Raw genomic sequence first — 21054 nt, forward strand, 5'->3', positions numbered from 1 at the left:
ATTGAGAGCTAGTGCTTCCCAGCCGTAAATGTCGATATCGCATTCCTTGAAGGAGCTCTTTGAGGGTGTCTTTGTAACGCTTGTATTGACATGCCTGTGATCACTTTCCTGCTCACAGCTCCCCGTACAGAAGTCGTTTGGGGAGACGATTGTCTGGCATGCGGACTACATGTCACGCCCATCGAAGTTGGGACCTTTTCACTGTCACATTGATACTGTTCATGTTGGACATCTTTAAGATTTCTGTGTCTGGTATGTGGTCGGACCAACGCACCTTGTACCTTAAGTACACTAACTCTAGCTTAACTCTAGGAAATCTGTGGTTTATTTTTATAATAAACCTGGTAAAATAGCATTGGCTGTTTATCAGTACTAATTCAAATCACTCAACCAAATCTAAATTAGACACTTAAAGTCTTGCAATGTTATACAATAACCAGCCTTTAATGAAGTTTTACTGCACAAAATATCAAAGTCTGTTATACAATAACTCAGTTGTCGCAAACTGCTACTTGCTAGACGCCTGCAACTCTGATTCCTAGGCTGCGGCTCTTGCACGTTTAGTGCAGGCACGGAATACTATTACTAACGTGCCTTGTAAGAGACTAGTTCATATAGCCTATATGAAACTTGAGCAGAGATAGTCACTCGCAAACATGTGCATCATCTCTTGAATCACTGCATTTCGGCGGCATCTATTTGACAAAGCAGCAAAGGTACATAGGTTTAAAAAATGTTTTACTCTGTCAGTTAGCGACCGTGGCGACGACGGTGAAGCAATTCTTTCGTGAAATATCTATACACTAAAGGCCTTAAGAGGAACTTTGGGGATTATTACCACTGAAAAGACAAGGGCGTAAAAAAGCATTTAACTCCATTAGAAAAAGTCTCGTTTTCATTTTCAACAGATCAAGATCGAGAAAAGTATGACATGCGAAAATGAGTTTGTCGCTATTTTGAAAAAAAAAAGTGTACGATACTTTTACCATGCTTTTACCAGTTGTTGTACTGTACATTAGCAAGCACAGTGTGCGTAGACATTTGACTGAAGAAATTTGCAAAGTATTGGCATTTGGTGATAAAGATTATCTACTCCACTGTAGCTAAAGTTTTTACCATCGCCAGTTTAAAAGATTACTAAGTGGGGTAGAGAGTCGAGTATAATGCACATCTTCTGAAAATTCAAGGTTTGCTGGTTAGTGAGAGAAAACTTTAGGAACAGGGCTCAATGTTGACTGAAATAAAAGCATTTCTTCTTCAGAAGAGAATGAACTTTGCAGAGAGGATTTAAACAGATTAACATGGAGATCAAACTTCGAACTGTTCGAGAAGTGTGAATGAAGTTAACAGCACACTTGGTTTGAAAGATCTGGACAGATAAATTAATTTTTAAACCTGGAGCAATGTTTCTGACTTGTATTATCTTAAACTATCGTTCTCTGTTACCCTATTTGAGTTTTCATAGACTTGATTATCGAGGCAAACTTGGCTTGAGAAGCCTGAGAAAGCTTTAGCCCACAAGTTCGAAATCAGGTCGTTCCCCATTCCCTTTAAAAAAAAAATAATTAAAAAAGCGATCACCCAGATACCCCGATATATTTCCCTCACCCCTTTCCAACTGGTCCATAAAAATAAGATCATAGCGTATTGAGAAGGCTAAAAGCATGAAATAGCTTAAAGAAAAACAATTGGTAAAAATATATATATATATATTTCTAATCGCACAGATTTATAATTGTTAGTCTAGATCTATTACAAATTTAGTTACAGGACTGATCCAAACTAATTGGTACACTTAATATAAGTTTTTTCTTTAAAAGTATTGTGTGTGTGTGTGTGTTAGCTTGTATAAGATCTACCGAAATAGGCCTACTGTTTTATTACATTCTAGATCTAGAAATTTGGTTACAAATAATGCGATACTTTTTATGAAAGCGGGTGTTTACAGCTTCCTGTTCAAAATGGTAGACTTAAAAACATAACAAATGTAAACGAAAACAAAAATAAATTCACCTTACATTGGTGGGTAATCTAGTCTAGATCTTGAGTTTTAATAGATCTTGGATCTTCATGACGGAAGGTGCTTCAATGTTTTAGAGATAAAATGTTAGAGATTAGATCATGATTTAGATCTAGATCTAGATTTGGAGATCTAAAATTAAAAAGATCAAGACCAAGACTTACCACTTGTCAGACTTGTCACTTCTAAGTAATCTAAGACTTATGACTTATTATTTATTGAAACTTAGACTTCTAAGACTTATGACTTATTATTTATTGAAACTTAGACTTAGTCTTTAGTTACACTTATGTAAATGTATGATTATCACTTATTAGACTAGAATTAGACACTCTTAAGTAAAAACTTAAGTTAAAAAATGTCATATAACTTGTCTTAAGTCTCGATCATTATCATCTACAATGATCTAGGATCTAGATTTCAGATCTATAGTAGATTCTTATATTAGGCACACCGTATTCGGGAACTAGGTCAAATTTTTATTTTATTTTTTTATTTGGTGACGGTTTAACTTACAAAAAAACTGAAAACAGATTCTTATTCTGCAACTAAAGGACTATAAAAATAGCTGTGTTTCTTTGAATTACCACTCATAGTCAAGATTTTATTTTAAAATAAATCAGGTCACTTCATGCTCCTATAATAAACGCAGTTTTTGTGCTTTCTCCTTCAGCACACATCGAGCACCATTAAGAAACACCACTATGTTATTGCTAATAAATTATATCTGTGTTAATTAAAAATTATTTAGATTGTATTAAAAGAAGTAGATTCACTTCTGCAATATGTATTTATAGTATATTGCCTCTCTCTCTCTCTCTATATATATATATATATATGCCTACCTATATAATCTATGTGTAGAAACAGAAATAAATCTATATAATTATAGATCTATAAATTAATTATTATAATTCAACAAACATAATATTTTCAACTAGGCTACATGTATTCTCTGTCTCTTTCTTTTAATTCCCATCCAAGGACCCTCTTCTTTTAATAATTTGGATGTTCGTTTTGTTACATCCCCTCCCTCCCATAGATGCTTATAATTCTTTTCATGACTCTCTCCCCCTTCCCTCCACTGCCTGTATGATAGGTTGTGACACTACACGCTTAGTGTATACCTCTCCTCACCACCAGCGCTCGCCTGGCGTGATCACCTGCAGTGGGCATGGTCTCTGGCTTCAAATTAGCAGCCCGCACTTTTTCTTTCATTCATAAATTATATATTCTAGATATCTCGATCAAGGTCACATTTATTTATTGAAAAAAATCATAGATTTATTAATCCCAATAATATTTCTTATTACGATTTTGCCTTGTGCACTATAGGAGAATGTGTTTAATTCATTATTATTCATTGAAACACCTCCTTTTTTAATTTTATTTAACAGCTAACAGTATGAATGTGATTGGAATGTCTTTCTAAAGATGTTTGGAAGCTTATTTTGATAGATCCACCAGCCTACGATCAAACAGGCTCATAATATAGCCTTCATCCCTTATATGGGTATGAATTGCCGGGGGAGGTTTAAACAATAGCTTTACATACTTGGTTACCGAGAATCTAAAAAACTGCCATCTGCTTTGGAAAAGCGGAACAAAAATACAGGAACTTATCTAAAATTGGACATGCACTGTCCCGAAACATCGTTTTTAGCTCCAAACATAAAAACAAATTAATTATAAACAAAAAAAGCGACGTGTTTCTAAAAGGAGAATTTGATGAGCTGTGCCTAATATAAGAAGCTACTATAGATCTATAGTCATTTTCGTCTAACGAACACCCCCTATTTTCTAATATTAGCGAAAACCCTACAATCTTCGTTTAAAATGAGCCTTTATTTTTATAGCTATGTCGAAACTAGTCTATTGTTTTTGTTTATACACTCCATTTCTTTATTGTTCAGACGCATTTAGTTTAGTTTCGTTTACTCTGAAAAACAATGGTTTTACATGGGTTCAAAGAACACTGGTAGTGTGGTAGGACGATGCCATTTTTTTTCTTCCAGGACAGAAGGGGGGTAAGTTCGGGGTGAAGGAGATTTTTTTAGAAAATTTAGGTACCAGCTAAACAAGACCTAGACCTAGATCTATCTAAAATTAGTAAAATTCTTCTAAATAGGCCATAAAACACATACATGTCATAACCTTTGTGTCGATAGGGGTGTTCACTAATATTCGTTTATTACTATCAATGCCATTAATGAATGCTATTTCAATGAACGTTGAGCTATTAAAGACTTATGCGGTGGCGCTAGATCTACATTTTTTTAAACACTATTTTATTACTATTTTGCCACACATCACTAATGCTCTACAAATGTAAAGTGATAGGCTACTAAGACTAAAGCAACAAATATGCAAAAACAAAAAAACAAACACAGTGATAGGCACAACCCTGCTCGCTCATTCTGGATGTCTCTCCTTGGTGCCCTAATTATTGATAAACCAGGTAGGTACTAAGCGTGGTATCATCAGCGCAGTATCAGAAAAAAAAACATAGAGGGATGGACAATTATTGATCGATCAGTTACCAAATTAGGTCACAGTCACTGAGCAGAGTGAGCGAGCTAGACAAACGGGGTCGCACAGTTTTTATTTTTTATTTGGGTCAACTAGACCTATGTGGGCTACAATACACAGTATAGGTAAAACTTGTGTCTAATGACCTGGTTGTGGTGTCAGTTATACGCAGAGAAGGGACCAATTAAAAGTGGGAAAAGTAACACTAATCTGTCGGTCTTGAGTTGTTTTAAAAAGAAATTGATATTTAAAAAAAGAAAATTGAAGAGAATATATTATTTTTAAATATAATAACATGAAGTGTTCGTAAGTGTACAGAGCGGGGAATGGTGTTTGTTAATGTTAGCGCTGGATGTTATTGACCTGACCCTCTTCAACATCATATTTTATTCTAACTATGTGTAGCGTAATGAAACAATATATCTATTTTTATTGACAAATGGATAACGAGTTTATAGATGTTGCCAGTTTTTTCCTAGGACTAACCATTATGTAGCTATATAAAATAGATTCTAGATCTACCTAGGGTCTAACTCTAGATCTAATCTTGTCATAATGTTCAGCTTAAAATTAAGGTAGAATAGATCTAGAATCTAGATCATAGATTTAATAAGATTAGATCAGATGGCTTAGGCTTTGAACAGCAGGATAAATGCATAAAATGGCTTGCTATGTTTTATATAAATTAATGCCATTAAGAGCCCTATTCTTTAGAGATATTTCCGATCACATATAAACACAATGGTGGTAGGGGAGCCAGCCAATTTTCGTTTGGCACTCTTCCGAGTAGTCAACTTTAATGCCCTCTGCTTTGAAGTCCACATATCAGAGGTGGGGATGACCAGTTTTTCTTGAGTGTTATAGTGCTTAAACAAATTGTTGTTTTATTTAGACTTGTATAATATAAGTATTTTTTAGATGTATCAAAGCAATCATCAAATAAAAATTACATGACATGAATCTACAATCAATACATAATATTTAAAAAAAAAAGAAAGATAGATTAATTCCAGTTTCATAAGAAAAGATGCTTTCTAAAGATTTAAATTAAACTTAGTAACTGCATTATATGCCTACCTTTAAGTATATTGGTCATTTAATCCTATGGGACTATGGTTTGGCTGGCTGATAATTTTTTTTATTTTTTTTTCTAAACCTATGACAATTCCTCTTATATGAGTTGATGACTGTTTATGAAGAGCGAATATTCTATTGTTAATAACTAATGAATGATAGACTTAAACTAAAGTGTAACAGTTTTAACTCTTCCCATGAAAAAAATCCTGGTTAAGCAAATTAAATGTGTAAAAATCTACTCAGAGTATTTAAAATCTTATGATTAATTAAACTTTTAACTAGTAAGGACTACAAGCAAGAAAACCCACTAACATTTGTCTGTTCAGGATCATACTGTTTAAAATCTACTAGCATCATGCCCTTACAGCTCAGCTTCACTTTTTTAGTTCATATATGAAGAGACTGTTTCTGTTGTCACATTGAAAATACAATCAAAAGAATGAAGTTACTCTTTATTTCAATTTTCTTTTCCAATTGTTTCTCTTTTAATGTTTAGTTCCTACCACTGCACAGTACAACTAGTTTGATAGTGGATATTGTGTGCCATACTGACAATGTCTTTGTTCAAGCGTTTTCTAAATAAATCAGAGGATGCCAAATCCCCTGGCACACCCCCTCATGGCATGCAGACAATGGGAGCACAGCTACAGAGGAGGTTTGCTAAAGGTGTACAGTACAATAGTGAGTAGCCTATTTGACTAATCTTCCCTTATTTCAATACTGCTTAACATGGCATGGGAAGCTCATTTTGATTATAAATAGAATCTGTAATTTGTGTGGTTTTAACAGCAAACAGTGTACCAACAAAGAATTTCTTAACAATCTCTCTTCTCCAAGCAAAATAATTCTTTTTTTTTTCATACTTTTTAAAATCTATTTCAATTTTTATTATTGTTTTTTTCCCTATTTAGTTAAGTTTTTAAATTATTATTTATTTCAGTTATCTTATTTGCTATTACATATATTACAGAAGCAAAATAACTTATGCAAAATATTTGTTGTACACTAGTCATAAGCTTAAATAATGTAATGAAATAATGAAATAACAAATATTAATTGTTTAAATCATCAGTGAAAATTGTTATTCGTGGTGATAAGAATGTAGGGAAAACTTGCTTGTTTTACCGACTTCAAGGTCAGAAATTCAAAGAAGAGTATATTCCAACAGATGAAATCCAGGTTGGTTGTGAATATTTTAATTTTAGTTCAAACGTAACTCGATAACGTGGATAATACTATTCTAAATGCAATATTTTTGTGTTTCTATTTTCTTTTTCTCTTTTATGTTGTGCATGTCTAAATACAACAAATTTTGATCGCCAAACACTAGATCCAGAATTGTGTAACTGACATTGAGTAGAAATCGTTTTTTGCTGCATTGATATTACTGTTTAAATTACAAGTTCAATAAACTCATCCTGTGATGTCTCTGTTATAATATTGTAAATTTAATTTTAGTCTGAACTTAACAAATCTGTTCTGCAATAGTTTTGTGTTTTCTGCTTTGTATGTGTAATATTGTAAATTTAATTTTAGTCTGAACTTAACAAATCTGTTCTGCAATAGTTTTGTGTTTTCTGCTTTGTATGTGTAACCACCACTTTTGATTGTCAATGAAACAAAAAGGTGGCTTCAATCCAATGGAATTACAGAGCTACAGATGATGTTGTGAAAGTTGAAGTTTGGGATGTTGTGGACAAAGGAAGGAAAAGAAGAAAACTTGATGGCTTGAAAATGGACAATGCAGAAATGATGGTATGGTCTTGCTTTATTCTAGATCACCATTACAACTTGTTAAAGAGGGATCTTTTATCTGTCTATTGTTGTCCCTCCACATTTTATAAACTACTTATACATACTTTTTATTTCATGACTTGCAGACAGCAGAAGAGCCATGTCTTGATGCAGAGTTTTTGGATGTCTATAAAGGGACACATGGGGTTGTCTTTGTATTTGATATCACCAAGCAGTGGTACTTCTCTTTTGAACATTTCTACACTCTACGGCTGTTTATAGAAATATTTATGATTTAAAGCTTTTGATAGACTTTTGTATTTAATGTATGTTTTTCTTAGTTTTCAATTACTATCAAAAACTTGAATGTTCAGGACTTTTGGTTATGTTGAAAGAGAAATGGAGAAAGTTCCACCCCAGATTCCAATTTTGGTTCTTGGCAATCATCGGGATATGGGTCACCATCGTACAGTTACAGAAGAAAAAGCTCGCTATCATGTTGAACAATTCCAGAAAGATCGGTTAGTAATAAATATACTAAAGAGTCTGCAATCATCTCTCCTATCTATTTTTATTTACTTTGACATAGAAACACTTGCTTAAGGTATTATTCTACCCTTAAAACTATAGAATTAATACTCTTATTTATTCTAGAGTAGAAGGATCTGGGAAGATCCGTTATGCTGAATCCTCAATGAGAAATGGATTTGGATTGAAATACCTGCACATGTTTTTTAATTTACCATTCCTTCAGTTACAGGTATTTATTTGTAATTAACTGTTTGTTAGTTTGTTCTTGTGTTGTCATGATTCTGATTGTTTCTCATTCTTTTAGTTGCTTCCCTTTAAACAAATAACATCTAATCTTGGTTGCTCTTTAACTAACAAAAATAAGTTTTTGTATTTCCACCACTAAAATGGATAAATTCTTTCCCTCGCTATTTAGAAAACACACACCAGGAAATATATCCTGAAAACATATGAGACTATAATTGTCAAAGATAGTATTCATGACAAAGCAAACAGCTCCCAACTACATGAGATTGAACTTTCTTGTTTGTTCAATTGTCGACTTCTTAGATGACTATTTTATGAGGAGCTGTTGCAATAAAAGACATTCTCAAGAGAGAGTGGGGGTCAACATACGAAATATAAAGTTACCATCCATAGCTTTCTAATAAATGCTAAATCAAAACATAGGATTCATCATCATCATCATCATCATTCCTTTGGGTTCCTCATGGAACATAGGGCCTCAACAAAAACACGCCACTCTCCACGGTCTCTTGCTAGTTTTTTTTATGGTTTCCCAGCTCTTCACTGTCCTCTCGGCTTCTTCTATATGGTTCTGAAACATGGAGAACAACTGAAGTGACAACAAAAAAAGTTCAGACCTTCATCAACAGATGTCTGAGAAACATCCTAAAAATACACTGGTACGACAAAGTAGAAAACACCAAACTGAGGGAGATGAGTGGGCAGAAAAATTTAGAGGTGTAGGTCTTAGAGAGGAAGTGGAGATGGATTGGTCACACCCTTAGAAAAGATACCAGCAACAGAGCTAGGCAGGCCTTAGAGTGGAACCCCCAGGGAACAAGACGCAGAGGAAGACCAAAAAGAACATGGCGATGCAGTGTACTAGAAGAAGCCGAGAAGAAGAAAAGAAAACATAGGATTGAGAGATTTTTCATAGTGTAGAGTCTTTTATTCGATTAAGCAAAGAGAATAACCAACAGCATGGAAAAAAAGACAAGCCAAACAAAAATGCAGTGCTAATGCAGACCTGACAGCAATAGGCCTAGTTCACCTGTGCCCTTGAATGTAATAGGCTTTTCAAAGTGAGTTTTTGAGTTGACAAGTATCTTCCAATTCATAGGACATGATATTTCGCTCATCATCTAAATGTTTTCTTTTTGGCGTTGACCTCTTTGGTTTTAGCTAATTGAATTCCTGCAAAGTGGAGTAACTCACAGCACTGCTCTCAACTGCTTGAGCTATATTTTTCTACTCTTAATGAAATTCTTGATTAATGGTTTATTTGCCATTTTTACATGACTAGCCCTATAGCTTTGTTTATTTTCAGATCTAACAGTTTACCTTAAAGTTTGGTCTTTTAAATGGTTGTAGAGGACTGTGAAATCATTCTGTTTAAGTAAATTATCAATCTTGTCCTTTTTGTAGTAAACATCCTAATACTTTGACTTGATGTTTGTATTGTTGTAATTCAGAGAGAGACCTTGTTAAAACAGCTCGAGACCAACAAGAACGACATGATGTCTACAGTAGAAGAACTGGAGATACATGAGGACTCAGAGGAACAAAATTATGATCTGTAAGTGAAGTGTTCTTTCTTTCCAGTTGGATTGAAATCTGCATGAAAACTTTTATGAACTTTCATTGAGGCATTTCTTTATTTTTTTTATCTTGATAACATGGTAGCTTGGACGCTGTAGCCTTTTACTTATTTGGCGTTCATTTTTATTGTCTGATGTAATTAAATTTATTGACATTTAATAGTTAAGAAATTTAGTTTTTCTTAACATCTGTGACTCTGTTCTCATCTTTGCTTTATAACTGCATGATACTTTGGCTTAACACTTATTTCATCATAACTTAGCTGTCTGTGACTTCTATGACTATAGCTCTGATTATATCATGCTTGAACAGATTCCTGGAAACCTTAACACAGAAACGCAGGGAACAGCAAGAGAAACTTTCTGAGAAAGTCACTTCTGCTGCAGCTATCAAGCAGGATAAGTCTGGAACCCTGGTTGGGAAAGACGGGGCCCCAGTTGTCATTGCCGTACCCAGCACAACTAACAGTGGTATTCTGGGAAAAATAACCAGTACAGTCAGTGCCAGTATTGTTGGCACAACTGTTAGCACATCAACTCAAGGTAAGTAATGAAGATAATGGTGATGTTTTGTATTTGGTGTTGGAATGTATATATGATTTGTCTTTTCCTGAAAATATAAATAGCAAGAAGTGCAAGTGAATTGTAATTAATCAACACATTTTAAAGATAACTACACTGGAATAACATTTATTGATACAAAAAAAATTACTAATACTTTGAATGAGTCATTAACAGATTTTGTTGCTGTTTTATTTTATTTTTTTTTTTTGGTCATATTTTAGTAATACGTATTTCAGTAAACAAACTTTTTGTAATTAGTAAAATTTTGAGTAGAAAAAAAAATATTTAAAAAAAATAATGTTCACATGAATTTATTTGATTATCAGTCACCAGATCCATCTCACAGCCCTCCATGCCAAGCTCACTCCCAGTGGGTGGTGTCTCAGAAATCATCCAGGCTACTCAGGCTTCTGAACAGACCAGCCAACCACCACGGGGAAGCCAGTCAGAGGCAACCACTCCAACAAACTCTGCGTCTCAGGCTGACACTGTGAAGTCTGGAATATTCTCTCGTCTTTTCAAAGGCAGCAAAGCTCCTGCAGCTGTTGTGACTCCTCCTAAATCGTTAGGTACAGTCATTGATTAGTTGTTGTTTTAATCACTTTGAAACCATAGCACATGGATGATAACTAATGAATCCACAAAGTTAACAGCCAAAGATGGAATACAAGTTTTAACTCTGGTTTAACTTTATTTTTTGAAGCACTAAGTTGATTCTGTTTCTGTCGCTTATTGATCTTCCTCAAGACTCAATGATCCCTGGAATAGGTTCACATTATCTCCCTTCACGATCCTCTAAGTTTTTGAGAGATACTTTCTTAATTATTTTAATTATTATAGTTAAGTTGGTCAAAGAAATGACTGAGTATAATGTTACCTGTCCTATTGTGTCTTCACATAACTGTGCTATGAAATAATTAATCTTAATTAAACCAAAGAAATTATAATTCACTTTTGTAAGGAAAAGAAAGAAAATGGCATTGTTTCTGTGTGGAGAGAACAATGAAAGGTTCCAATATTTAAGTCTCTTTGGCCATTAGGAGCTCATCAGACTAGACAATTCATCAAACCTCTGCTACTTTGCCATGCAAAGGCTCCAGGTATCAACCTCAAGGTATAAATAAGCAGAGAATACCCTTTAGCATTGGAATCATTCACTTTATATTCCCTCCAACAGATCTGTCTACAAAACCAGACAGACCAGTTAACTGCCTCAGCTTAAGGTCAAAGTTAGTCAACAATCACATAGAGGAGTGGGCATCAGGAAAAACAGGCAGAGCTATGTACAAAGAAATGACCATGCCAAACAAACTGGACAGTATTAACTTCCTCCCCCGCAAAGAGCAATCCACAATCTTTTGACTAAGAACAGGACATACACCTCTGTTAAATTACCATCTTAACAAAATAAATCCCACACACCTACCCCTTTGTAGACACTGTGCCCACCCTTACGAAACCGTAAACCATATCCTCTTTGAATGTCAGTTCCTAATCCACCTTAGGCAGACCCAACTACCACTCCAGCCCAACAACTGAAACAATCAGCACACTATTTTTCATTGGCACATTCTGCAAAAGTGCTTACAGTTCCGCAGCAAAAAGCTGGCTAGAAGTAGTGTTTTAGTTAATAAATTAAAAATCACTCAAAAAGGACAATTAAGATTACTAAGAAAAATGATCTCTTTTTTTTTATTATTATCTTCTTTTCTAGACTTACAATCTGCTGATGCAGTCCAGCCAACAATCAAAAGTGTTGAGGACTTTGTGCCTGATATCAAAGGTCTGGACACTGGTTTTCTAGATGACACTAAAGATATACAGCTAAAAGACAATAGTAAAGAAGAGGCTGAGGACAGGTACAGTTCTGTCTTTGCTTGTTCACTCATGATTTCTATTCACTGTTTCTTATAATTATGAGATAGACAAACATAATTCCATTGAAAGTTAATGTAAACAAAAAAAAGTGATTTACAAATTGGAAAAATTAAAAGTTTATTGTTGCAGTATTTTTAAATTAAAAAAAAAAAGATTGCAAGAAGACAAATAAACACTTTTATTAGTGCTAGTTCATCTTTCATTCAATGTGAAAGTAGCATTCACTTATTATGTTACAAACTGGTAGTAAAAAACACTAAAAATGTTAGTTCATTACCATTAAATTAATTTTTAGTTCATTACCATTAAATTAATTTTTAGTTCATTAACATTAAATTAATTTTCACTATCTCTACTTTTAGTCTAACGTTTTATTTCTTTATCCTATACTTTTAGAAACAATCAGTATTAATCCTACCTGCCCTGAGCCCCTATATTTGCCCTGAGCCCCTATGTTTGCCCTGAGCCCCTATGTTTCCCTGAGCCCCTATGTTTGCCCTGAGCCCCTATATTTGCCCTGAGCACCTATGTTTCCCTGAGCCCCTATGTTTGCCCTGAGCCCCTATATTTGCCCTGAGCCCCTATATTTGCCCTGAGCCCCTATGTTTGCCCTGAGCACCTATGTTTCCCTAAGCCCCTATGTTTGCCCTGAGCCCCTATATTTGCCCTGAGCACCTATGTTTCCCTGAGCCCATATGTTTGCCCTGAGCCCCTATATTTGCCCTGAGCACCTATGTTTCCCTGAGCCCCTATGTTTGCCCCTTTTTACTTTCTATCTTTCAAGATTTTTTCATATCAAACTATCTCTCACAGTATCTTTCAATGGAAGTAAAAACATTATTCTTAATAAAATTCTGACTCCTAAGAGTCTAAATCAACTAAAATATTGATCAACCTAAGGCTTATCACAAACCTAGCCTACCTTTTACATTCCTGGTCTTGGTTAGTTGCAAATTTTTTGAAAATTTTCATGTAAAACCACACCAATTCAAAGTAAACATATGGGCGCAGCCATTTGCAAAGCTAAACATGTGGTTTAATTACCATTGGTTGGTTATTTTTAGATTCTGACTGGCTTTATCCATAAAATAGGCAAGTACCAAAAAAGCAGTACACAGCATAGCATCCATTTTAGAAATTACAGAAAAAGTGGTCCACCGGTCATGTAGTGTTAAGGCTGTCTTAATTTATGAAATGTAAGACTAAATGGTTTCTAAATATTTTCAGTGATGATGAGGAAGGTAATCCAATGGTAGCAGGATTCCAAGATGACCTTGATTCTGAAGATGAACCACTGCCTTCCGATATGAAACCTTTTAAACCACAGAACACTTCTTTAGATCAGAAAGTGATTGTACATAAGCATAATAGCAAATCAAAGTCTGGGAAACAAAAGCTTTCAGAAAGTGAGGATGATGAGGAAGACAACATCCATAACCCAGCAGTCACTCAAGATGTTGACTTGTCCAGCGATGAAGAAACTCCTGCTTATAAAATCTCTTCCAAGCTGACTCCTTCCACTAACTCTTCCCATCATGCTGCTAGAAAGCAGCCCTCTTTAAGAGCAGCTGATATCGTGATCACAGACTCAGAGTCTGAGGAAAAAAGTGACAATGATGGAAGTCATAAATTAGTCTCTAACCCAGTAGTGACAAAAACAGCTGAACACAAGGAGTTGGCGTTGGTCAATGGTTCTCACAAAAGTGTCAAGCAAAAAGTCCAGAGGAAGGAGAGCAGCAGTGGAGACAGTAGCAGTGGCAGTGTTCATGAACAAGAGGTTGGGAAACCTTCTACTGAGTTTCATATAGAGCTGCCTAAAGAAGATTTAAATAATTGGTTAGATCAGTTTGAAACAAAGGTCAGTATAGGTGATAACAGTTTGTTTTTTTTACAAATTCAAAATGTATGTTCTAAAAAAAGTTTGTGCTTTAAAAAAAAAGTTTCATTTTGATGTGCTTTAAAAAAAAAATGCTTGTCACAATCATTATTTGGATCAGATGGCTGCCTGGTCATGTAGTATGTGCTTTGGACTGTCAATATGGTCCCTGGTTCAAATCCTCCCCGTTGTCATGCCCTGGTGTCCTGATTTGGACTAGAATGTAATTTATTTTAAAATCTGAAGGAACATCCAAGCATGTCAAACAAACATTGAACAGATGGTGTAGATACAAAGTATTCTTTGATTCCAAACATTTTTGTGTTTACTCTTTTGTTGGTGTTTTTACATAATACTTAGAACTGTAGTCAAACTTCAAAATATCCAAGTCTTTGTGTTTGTCTTTGATAATAATCTGTTCCTCCTGAGTTTTTAGACCTAAAACTTAATCAGAATCTGTTTGCATTCAAAAGATGTTTAAAAAAAAAACAGTAAGAAGAAAAAGCAATATGGAGAAATGTGATGGGGATAAATAAAATAAAATAAACTTTAACAAGGTTTCAAAGACAGATTGTGTAGAAACACAAACTCAATATCAGCTCCCAAAGTGGTTTGCTCAGGCAGGTTTCAATATTTTCAGAAAGAATATTAGAATATCAGAAACTATGAACTACAAACTATCAACAACTATAACCCTATCTCCGCCCATACAAAAAGAAGAGATTTGCACGTTTCGAAAGTGTTGCTGATACTATTGTATTCTTAGTTGGACTAACGACTTGATACCACAGGATATGGAGATTTATAATGTTATTATTATTACATGTTAATATGTATTCAATGAACTGAAAGTTATGAAGATATAGTTCAATATGAACCTGGCCTAATTAATGTTATTGAATGATTATCTAATTGATTTAATAGTTTTGTAAAGGGCCAATCTCTCATTCAAATTTTCAACAGTGTTCCATCCATTGTATAAATTCCACCACATGTGTATAATAAGAAACACTACTTATTTATTGTTGTTTTAAATTATATTTGACTTTTATGCATACTAATTTGTTTCTCTTTTTAAAAAGAAGTACACAGTTTGTTTAAAATGTAATAGTTAGTAATACAGAAAGCTAATTTTTTTTAAACATTTTTTTTTTGACAAAAAATCTAAAACCATATGCATAAATGTGTTGACAATATGCTGAATTACCATATACCTTTATTATCTCCCATGTTTTTTTACCATTAAAAGTGAATAGTTGTAAAAATGGTGTATATTTATGGAAAAACTGCTTGCATAATTGATTTTAAAAATTAAGTTTTTCGCTTTCAGAAAACAAAAAAGTAGTCATTGCATCAGAATTTTGAATGGTCTAAAATATCATGATCAGATTTTCCTTATCTGTTCTAGTTTATGAGATCTAAACAGGATGGACAGACCACACAAATCTAATAGAGGCTATTGCCCATTCTGAGACCACTAATAAAATGTCCAAGATTAGTGTTGCCAAGTTAATAATAAAAATCACTTCATATTACAAGCAATACAGCTTAGAAATGTTAGTTTATAGTCCTTTGTTCCTATGGTCAACAGCTGAAGGTCTCATGTAACCAGTGCTATGACCAAATGTAACCAGTGCTATGACCAACTTCAGTTACTTTCCCTCATTTGTATACCTGAACTCACACTTTCTACTGACATGGCCATTAAATATATGCATATATTACCATCATCAGAGTCCACAAGTTGTTCTGTCAGCACCTAAAGTTGAGCCAGAGAAAAAATCTATCCAGGACAAGCCGGTGAAGTCATCCAAGAACAAAGTCGGAAAGAAAGTAGAACCAGAGCACGTTGACCAGAAGGAAGATGAGGATGATGAAGACGACCACACACCTGTGGTAAAAGTCAGTAAGTATTGACCTGTGACTTCAATCAAATAGTTGATTGACTTTTATGCTACACTGATGGGTGTTTTGTATAGTATAGATTTCTGTTACAATGATTGGTGTTAACTGTATATTTCTGCTACACTGATAGGCTTTGTATAGATTTCTGCTACTGATAAGTTGTTTTGTACAGATTTCTCCAACCGGGTACACTGATTACTGTTTAGTGTATATTTCTGCTACACTGATTTGAGTTCAGTGTAGATTTCTCCTATACAGAATGGTGTTTAGTATGAGTTATAGTTGCTATCATTGTTTTTAGTTTTATCATTCTTCATATATAATATCCACACTTCATATATAATATCTACAGTTCATGTATAATATCCACACTTCATATATAATATCCACAGTTCATATATAATATCCACAGTTCATATATAATATCCACACTTCATATATAATATCCACAGTTCATATATAATATCTACAGTTCATATATAATATCCACAGTTCATATATAATATCTACAGTTCATATATAATATCCACACTTCATATATAATATCCACACTTCATATATAATATCTACAGTTCATGTATAATATCCACACTTCATATATAATATCTACAGTTCATGTATAATATCCACACTTCATATATAATATCCACAGTTCATATATAATATCCACACTTCATATATAATATCCACAGTTCATATATAATATCCACACTTCATATATAATATCCACAGTTCATATATAATATCCACACTTCATATATAATATCTACAGTTCATGTATAATATCCACACTTCATATATAATATCTACAGTTCATGTATAATATCCACACTTCATATATAATATCCACACTTCATATATAATATCCACACTTCATATATAATATCCACACTTCATATATAATATCCACACTTCATATATAATATCCACAGTTCTAATTTGTTTGTTTTCAAAGTATCTCTGCTAATGTTTGGTTCTGTTTTTGTTTTGTTCATAACTTTTCTTGTAAATTACAGAGCAGATCAGTTCAGACATTGATGAGGAAGTTTCCAATCACACTGTTAAGAAAAAGAAAAAGAAGAGGACAGATAGCAAGGTATGGAGATGTGTGTCTGTTTTTTGTTTCCTCATTGTCTTTCAGAGTTTTAGGGGACTAAATTAACATAAAAATTGAAAGTTTCTTGATAAAAATGTCATCAATTAGATTTCTTTCATCTTATATTTATATCCATGTGTCATTTTAGTCATGTGTGCTTAGTAGTTAATTAAACTCTACCAAGACATTGGTTTTCTTGGCTGCTTCATTGGTTATGTTGAATGGCAATGTCTTCAATTCCAAGGATTAAGGATAATGGCTATGTTACACATGGCCATGCAAACCCAGATGCAACCTGCATATATTTTCCCCCTTGTCCAGTGGGGGTCTATTTAAGTTTTCTTTACATCCTCTTCACCTGTGTTCTACAAAAGCTTTTCTTTGGGGCTAAAGTATGTGTCCTACGGCTTTCATGACAGCTCTCCATCTCTTTCTGAGGCCAATTGCTGCCAGTGAGGGCCAAATGGCGCTTACGTGGGGCACCTGTTACACCATCCTCTTTAAATCTCGCCCAAAAAGATCGCCTTTAGCATGCGGTCGTCTCCCCCTGCAGAATAAGTGTCTGACCCATCGCAGCTGTCGAATGGTAAGTAGTGCTTCTATACTGACCACACCGGCAACCAGCAGTACATTGTTATTTGTAAGGTAGTCCTGCCAGTGTATGCCTTTTGGTTATGTTAAAGTTACAGTAAATATTCATTGTATTCAGGATGAAGAGAAGTCTGAAAAGAAGCACAAAAAGAAAAAAGAAGACAAAAAGAAGGAAGGAAGTTCCAAGAAAGAGAAGATGAGCAGTAAAGCGAGTGGGAAAAAAGAAAAGAAAAAGAAGAAAAAAGAAGAGGACCTTGACCCTGATAACGACTTAGAAGCATTCCTTGGAAGTACCGGAGGGGAAGGAGACTATGAAACATTATAGCGATGTACTAAATAGTTCTATGGAATAGTTAGGCTGTATATGTCAGATTGAAAGTGTACCACAGTAATAGAATTATTTGTCTTTTCTAAAGACATGAGTGTTTGAGAAGCTGTTTCTAGTCTGAGAATTGATATTGTGGTTTGAAGAGCTGCATCTAGTCCTTCTTTTCATTGGTTTATGAACCGGTCATAAATGATGTTATTATCTTGTAATAAGTGGATAAATGTTATCATATTGTATAAAGGGGATGAATATTATTGTGTCAAAATTAGTTGATGAATGTACAAAGTGGATGTAAGTTCTTGTGTTGTAATATGATGATGCATATTGCCGTGTTGTCTGTCTTTGTTTTGTAATGGTTTGAATTATTCTATTGGATTGTTAAAGATTGATGCATCTTATTGTGATATAATAAATTGATGTATAATCCTTGACAATGTAGTCTCTGTCATTCCTTAAGTCTATTAGTATCGCAAGATATGGCTTCAAGCTAAACATTAAAACATTTTTAGTTTTGTATGTGTGTGATGACCCACACAACATTTTTGGTAGAAAGCAAAACTCATTTCTTTTGAAAAAATAGGTCCTTTGCTTTAGATTTTGCAATTGATATCAAATGTGTAATAAGTATATTTAAAAGTAATTAAAGATACACTTCATTTTCAAGTTACTGCTTGCTAAAAATTATGGTTTAAACAAATAAGTTATTATTTTACTGTTTAATAAGGATTGGTAATTGTTATTGTTTTGATTGCGTTACAACACTAACTGTTATTAGCCTTGTGTTGTATCGACTAATGTTGTGTTGTATTGTTATGTTGATATTTGTTGTAATTAGGCTGATTACATTTGAACCTATCACTTACTATCACGTAGTCTGGTATTTGCTTGCCACCAGTTTAAAAATTTCATCTCCATTTTCTCATTTCAACCAAACCCTTTCATTTTGTGGGCCATCATATGTTTACATTATGCTGAGGACTAATACTTGTGTATGATAATGACACTTACTGAGGCTTACTGATAGACTTGTTTTGTCTTTAGTTAGTTTTTTTTCATGTCAAACATAAGCAATTATAATCTTTAATTCTTTTATTTTCAACTTGTTCACAAGTTTGAAATCGTATACAATACTACAGTGATTGTGATACAAGAACACATATTTCTACTTCCTGTCAGTTTTCTTTTCTTTCATTTCTGCACACAGAGATTTTCTTTTAATGTGTACAGTGGGTTTGGATTATATATCTATCTTTATGACTTTGTTTTAACGTGTACATACAGTGGGTTTGAATCTACACATAAACTAAGGTGTTTTTGTAGTCCATAATAAGTAGCTTCACTTTCTATTCAAACTTTCTACACCTATTTGATGTCAGTTTATAAAGCTTGCAATAATGAAAGGAATCTTTTCTTAATGAGCAGATAGATTTCAAATTTTAGTTGACATGTTGAATGTCCAGTGTACCTGAAAACTTCTGATATTAGAAACCAAAAACATCCACTAATATCAAATTGTTTCAGGTAAAAAAAAAGGGACTCCACTAATATCAAATTGTTTCTGGTTAAAAAAAAAGTGACTCCGTAGCTTTGTATTTTATGCTTGCCCTGGATGTGGCAAAATATGTATGTCACAGCTGGGGCTGCGCAGCCACAGGAAATACTGTATTCCTCACTAATCTTCGGACTCGAAGACAAACCTTATATATATATATATATATTTCACTAAATAAGTTTTACGAAGGATTTACCAGAATTATTGACATTTTTTAAATGATGAGAAATGATAACTTTAAATAAAAAAGTGTCTGCATGATGTTCTGCAAAGGTAATCCTATGCCTAATTTTAAATTATGTATTTAAGCCAGTTTTTATTGGAGGACATTCTTTGTTTTTTTTTCATGGGGTTCACAATGTAAAAAAAATGATCTAACTGTTGAGCTGATAAGCAGCAGGGGGGAGGGGACATGGTAATGAAACAAAAGGAAAACAATTAGTTTGTAGTCTGTCCAGAAAAAAAAATCTCATGATCTTTTGAGCTGAAGGTTGTGTAAGGGCCATGTACATACAAATTTTATTTTTCTTAGTTATTAGCTCTAGTATTTTCAAGTTTCTTGCATTCTTATTAATTGTGATATAACCTTCCACCAAACTTCCCATGGAGTGATATGTTTTGTGTCTCAGTGTCTATATATGCAATTAATTTAAATAATGCATTATGTTGTCTGGTATAATTATAAAAGACCAAAACATTGTTTTACTTTAGAATTAATGGAAAGTAGTTTGACTTCAGAACTAATGGACTTTTGTTTTACTTTATAACTAATGTGACTTCAAGACTAATGGACTTTTGTTTTACTTTAGAACTAATGGAAAGTAGTTTGACTTCAGAACTAATGGACTTTTGTTTTACTTAAGGTTTAATACAGAAAATGATTAAACTAACATCATATATTCTTATTAAAACTTTGTAGTTGTTCTTTTTTTTTTTTTTTTTTTTTTTTTTTAAAAACCATGTATAATTGTTTGAGAGTTTTTGTTAAGATTATTTGAATAAAGATATAAGATCCAGGTGCAAGTCTCTAATTCCAATGAACAAGTTTGCGCTGTTCTTTATTTTACTTTTCATTTTGTATGCATGTTTTACATTGGCACAATACTATTTTATTTAGCACAGTAACCCTATTTGAAATTAAATCATCATTGTTTGAATATCTGTAGCTCAAAGTCCTATTTCTTTGGTCTTGTAATGAAGTGTATGTTTACTGTAGAAATAAAGTTTTGTTTTATGGTTGATGTAATTATTTATAAACTTTAACTGTGAAATTTGCAACCAGTTTTAAGAAATTGTGACTCACAGAGATGAGTTCTGATTTACCTGAATGAGTAATTTGAATTTAGTTTTGTGTTACAAATTTTTGAAAATTTAACTTACATTGGTAGCATCTAGTATATTTCACCTGTAATAAGTAAATTTCTTTTTACTGGACTAAGCCTATATGTTTGACATCAGTATTCTACCAGGAGATGATAGCTTTCTTTAGATATTATAGAAGAGTCAAACAACTTGATAGTTGTTCTGTTCAAGTACTGTTCAAGAAGCTC

At 33.5% G+C, this 21054-nt stretch overlaps 1 protein-coding gene across 2 annotated transcripts; it reads left to right on the forward strand.

The window, feature by feature from the left end:
- Positions 1-1919: 1919 nt before the first annotated feature.
- Positions 1920-20443, forward strand: LOC106059382 (rab-like protein 6). Of its 2 annotated transcripts, none has more exons than XM_056040999.1 (15): positions 1920-2022; positions 6123-6307; positions 6699-6805; positions 7253-7381; positions 7507-7598; positions 7735-7881; positions 8015-8120; positions 9589-9692; positions 10028-10257; positions 10605-10847; positions 11993-12137; positions 13384-14014; positions 15767-15938; positions 16954-17033; positions 17743-20443. In XM_056040999.1, exons 2-15 carry the CDS (start codon positions 6181-6183, stop codon positions 17947-17949), a joined length of 2520 nt encoding a protein of 839 aa, XP_055896974.1. In that variant the 5' UTR covers positions 1920-2022; positions 6123-6180; the 3' UTR covers positions 17950-20443. The 2 variants fall into 2 exon arrangements, with proteins under 2 accessions (XP_055896974.1, XP_055896973.1); XM_056040998.1 differs by having other exon boundaries at positions 1928-2080.
- The last annotated feature ends 611 nt before the right edge of the window (positions 20444-21054 follow it).

This window comes from Biomphalaria glabrata, chromosome 9 (genome assembly GCF_947242115.1).
Source record: "Biomphalaria glabrata chromosome 9, xgBioGlab47.1, whole genome shotgun sequence".
Lineage (NCBI taxonomy): Eukaryota > Metazoa > Mollusca > Gastropoda > Planorbidae > Biomphalaria > Biomphalaria glabrata.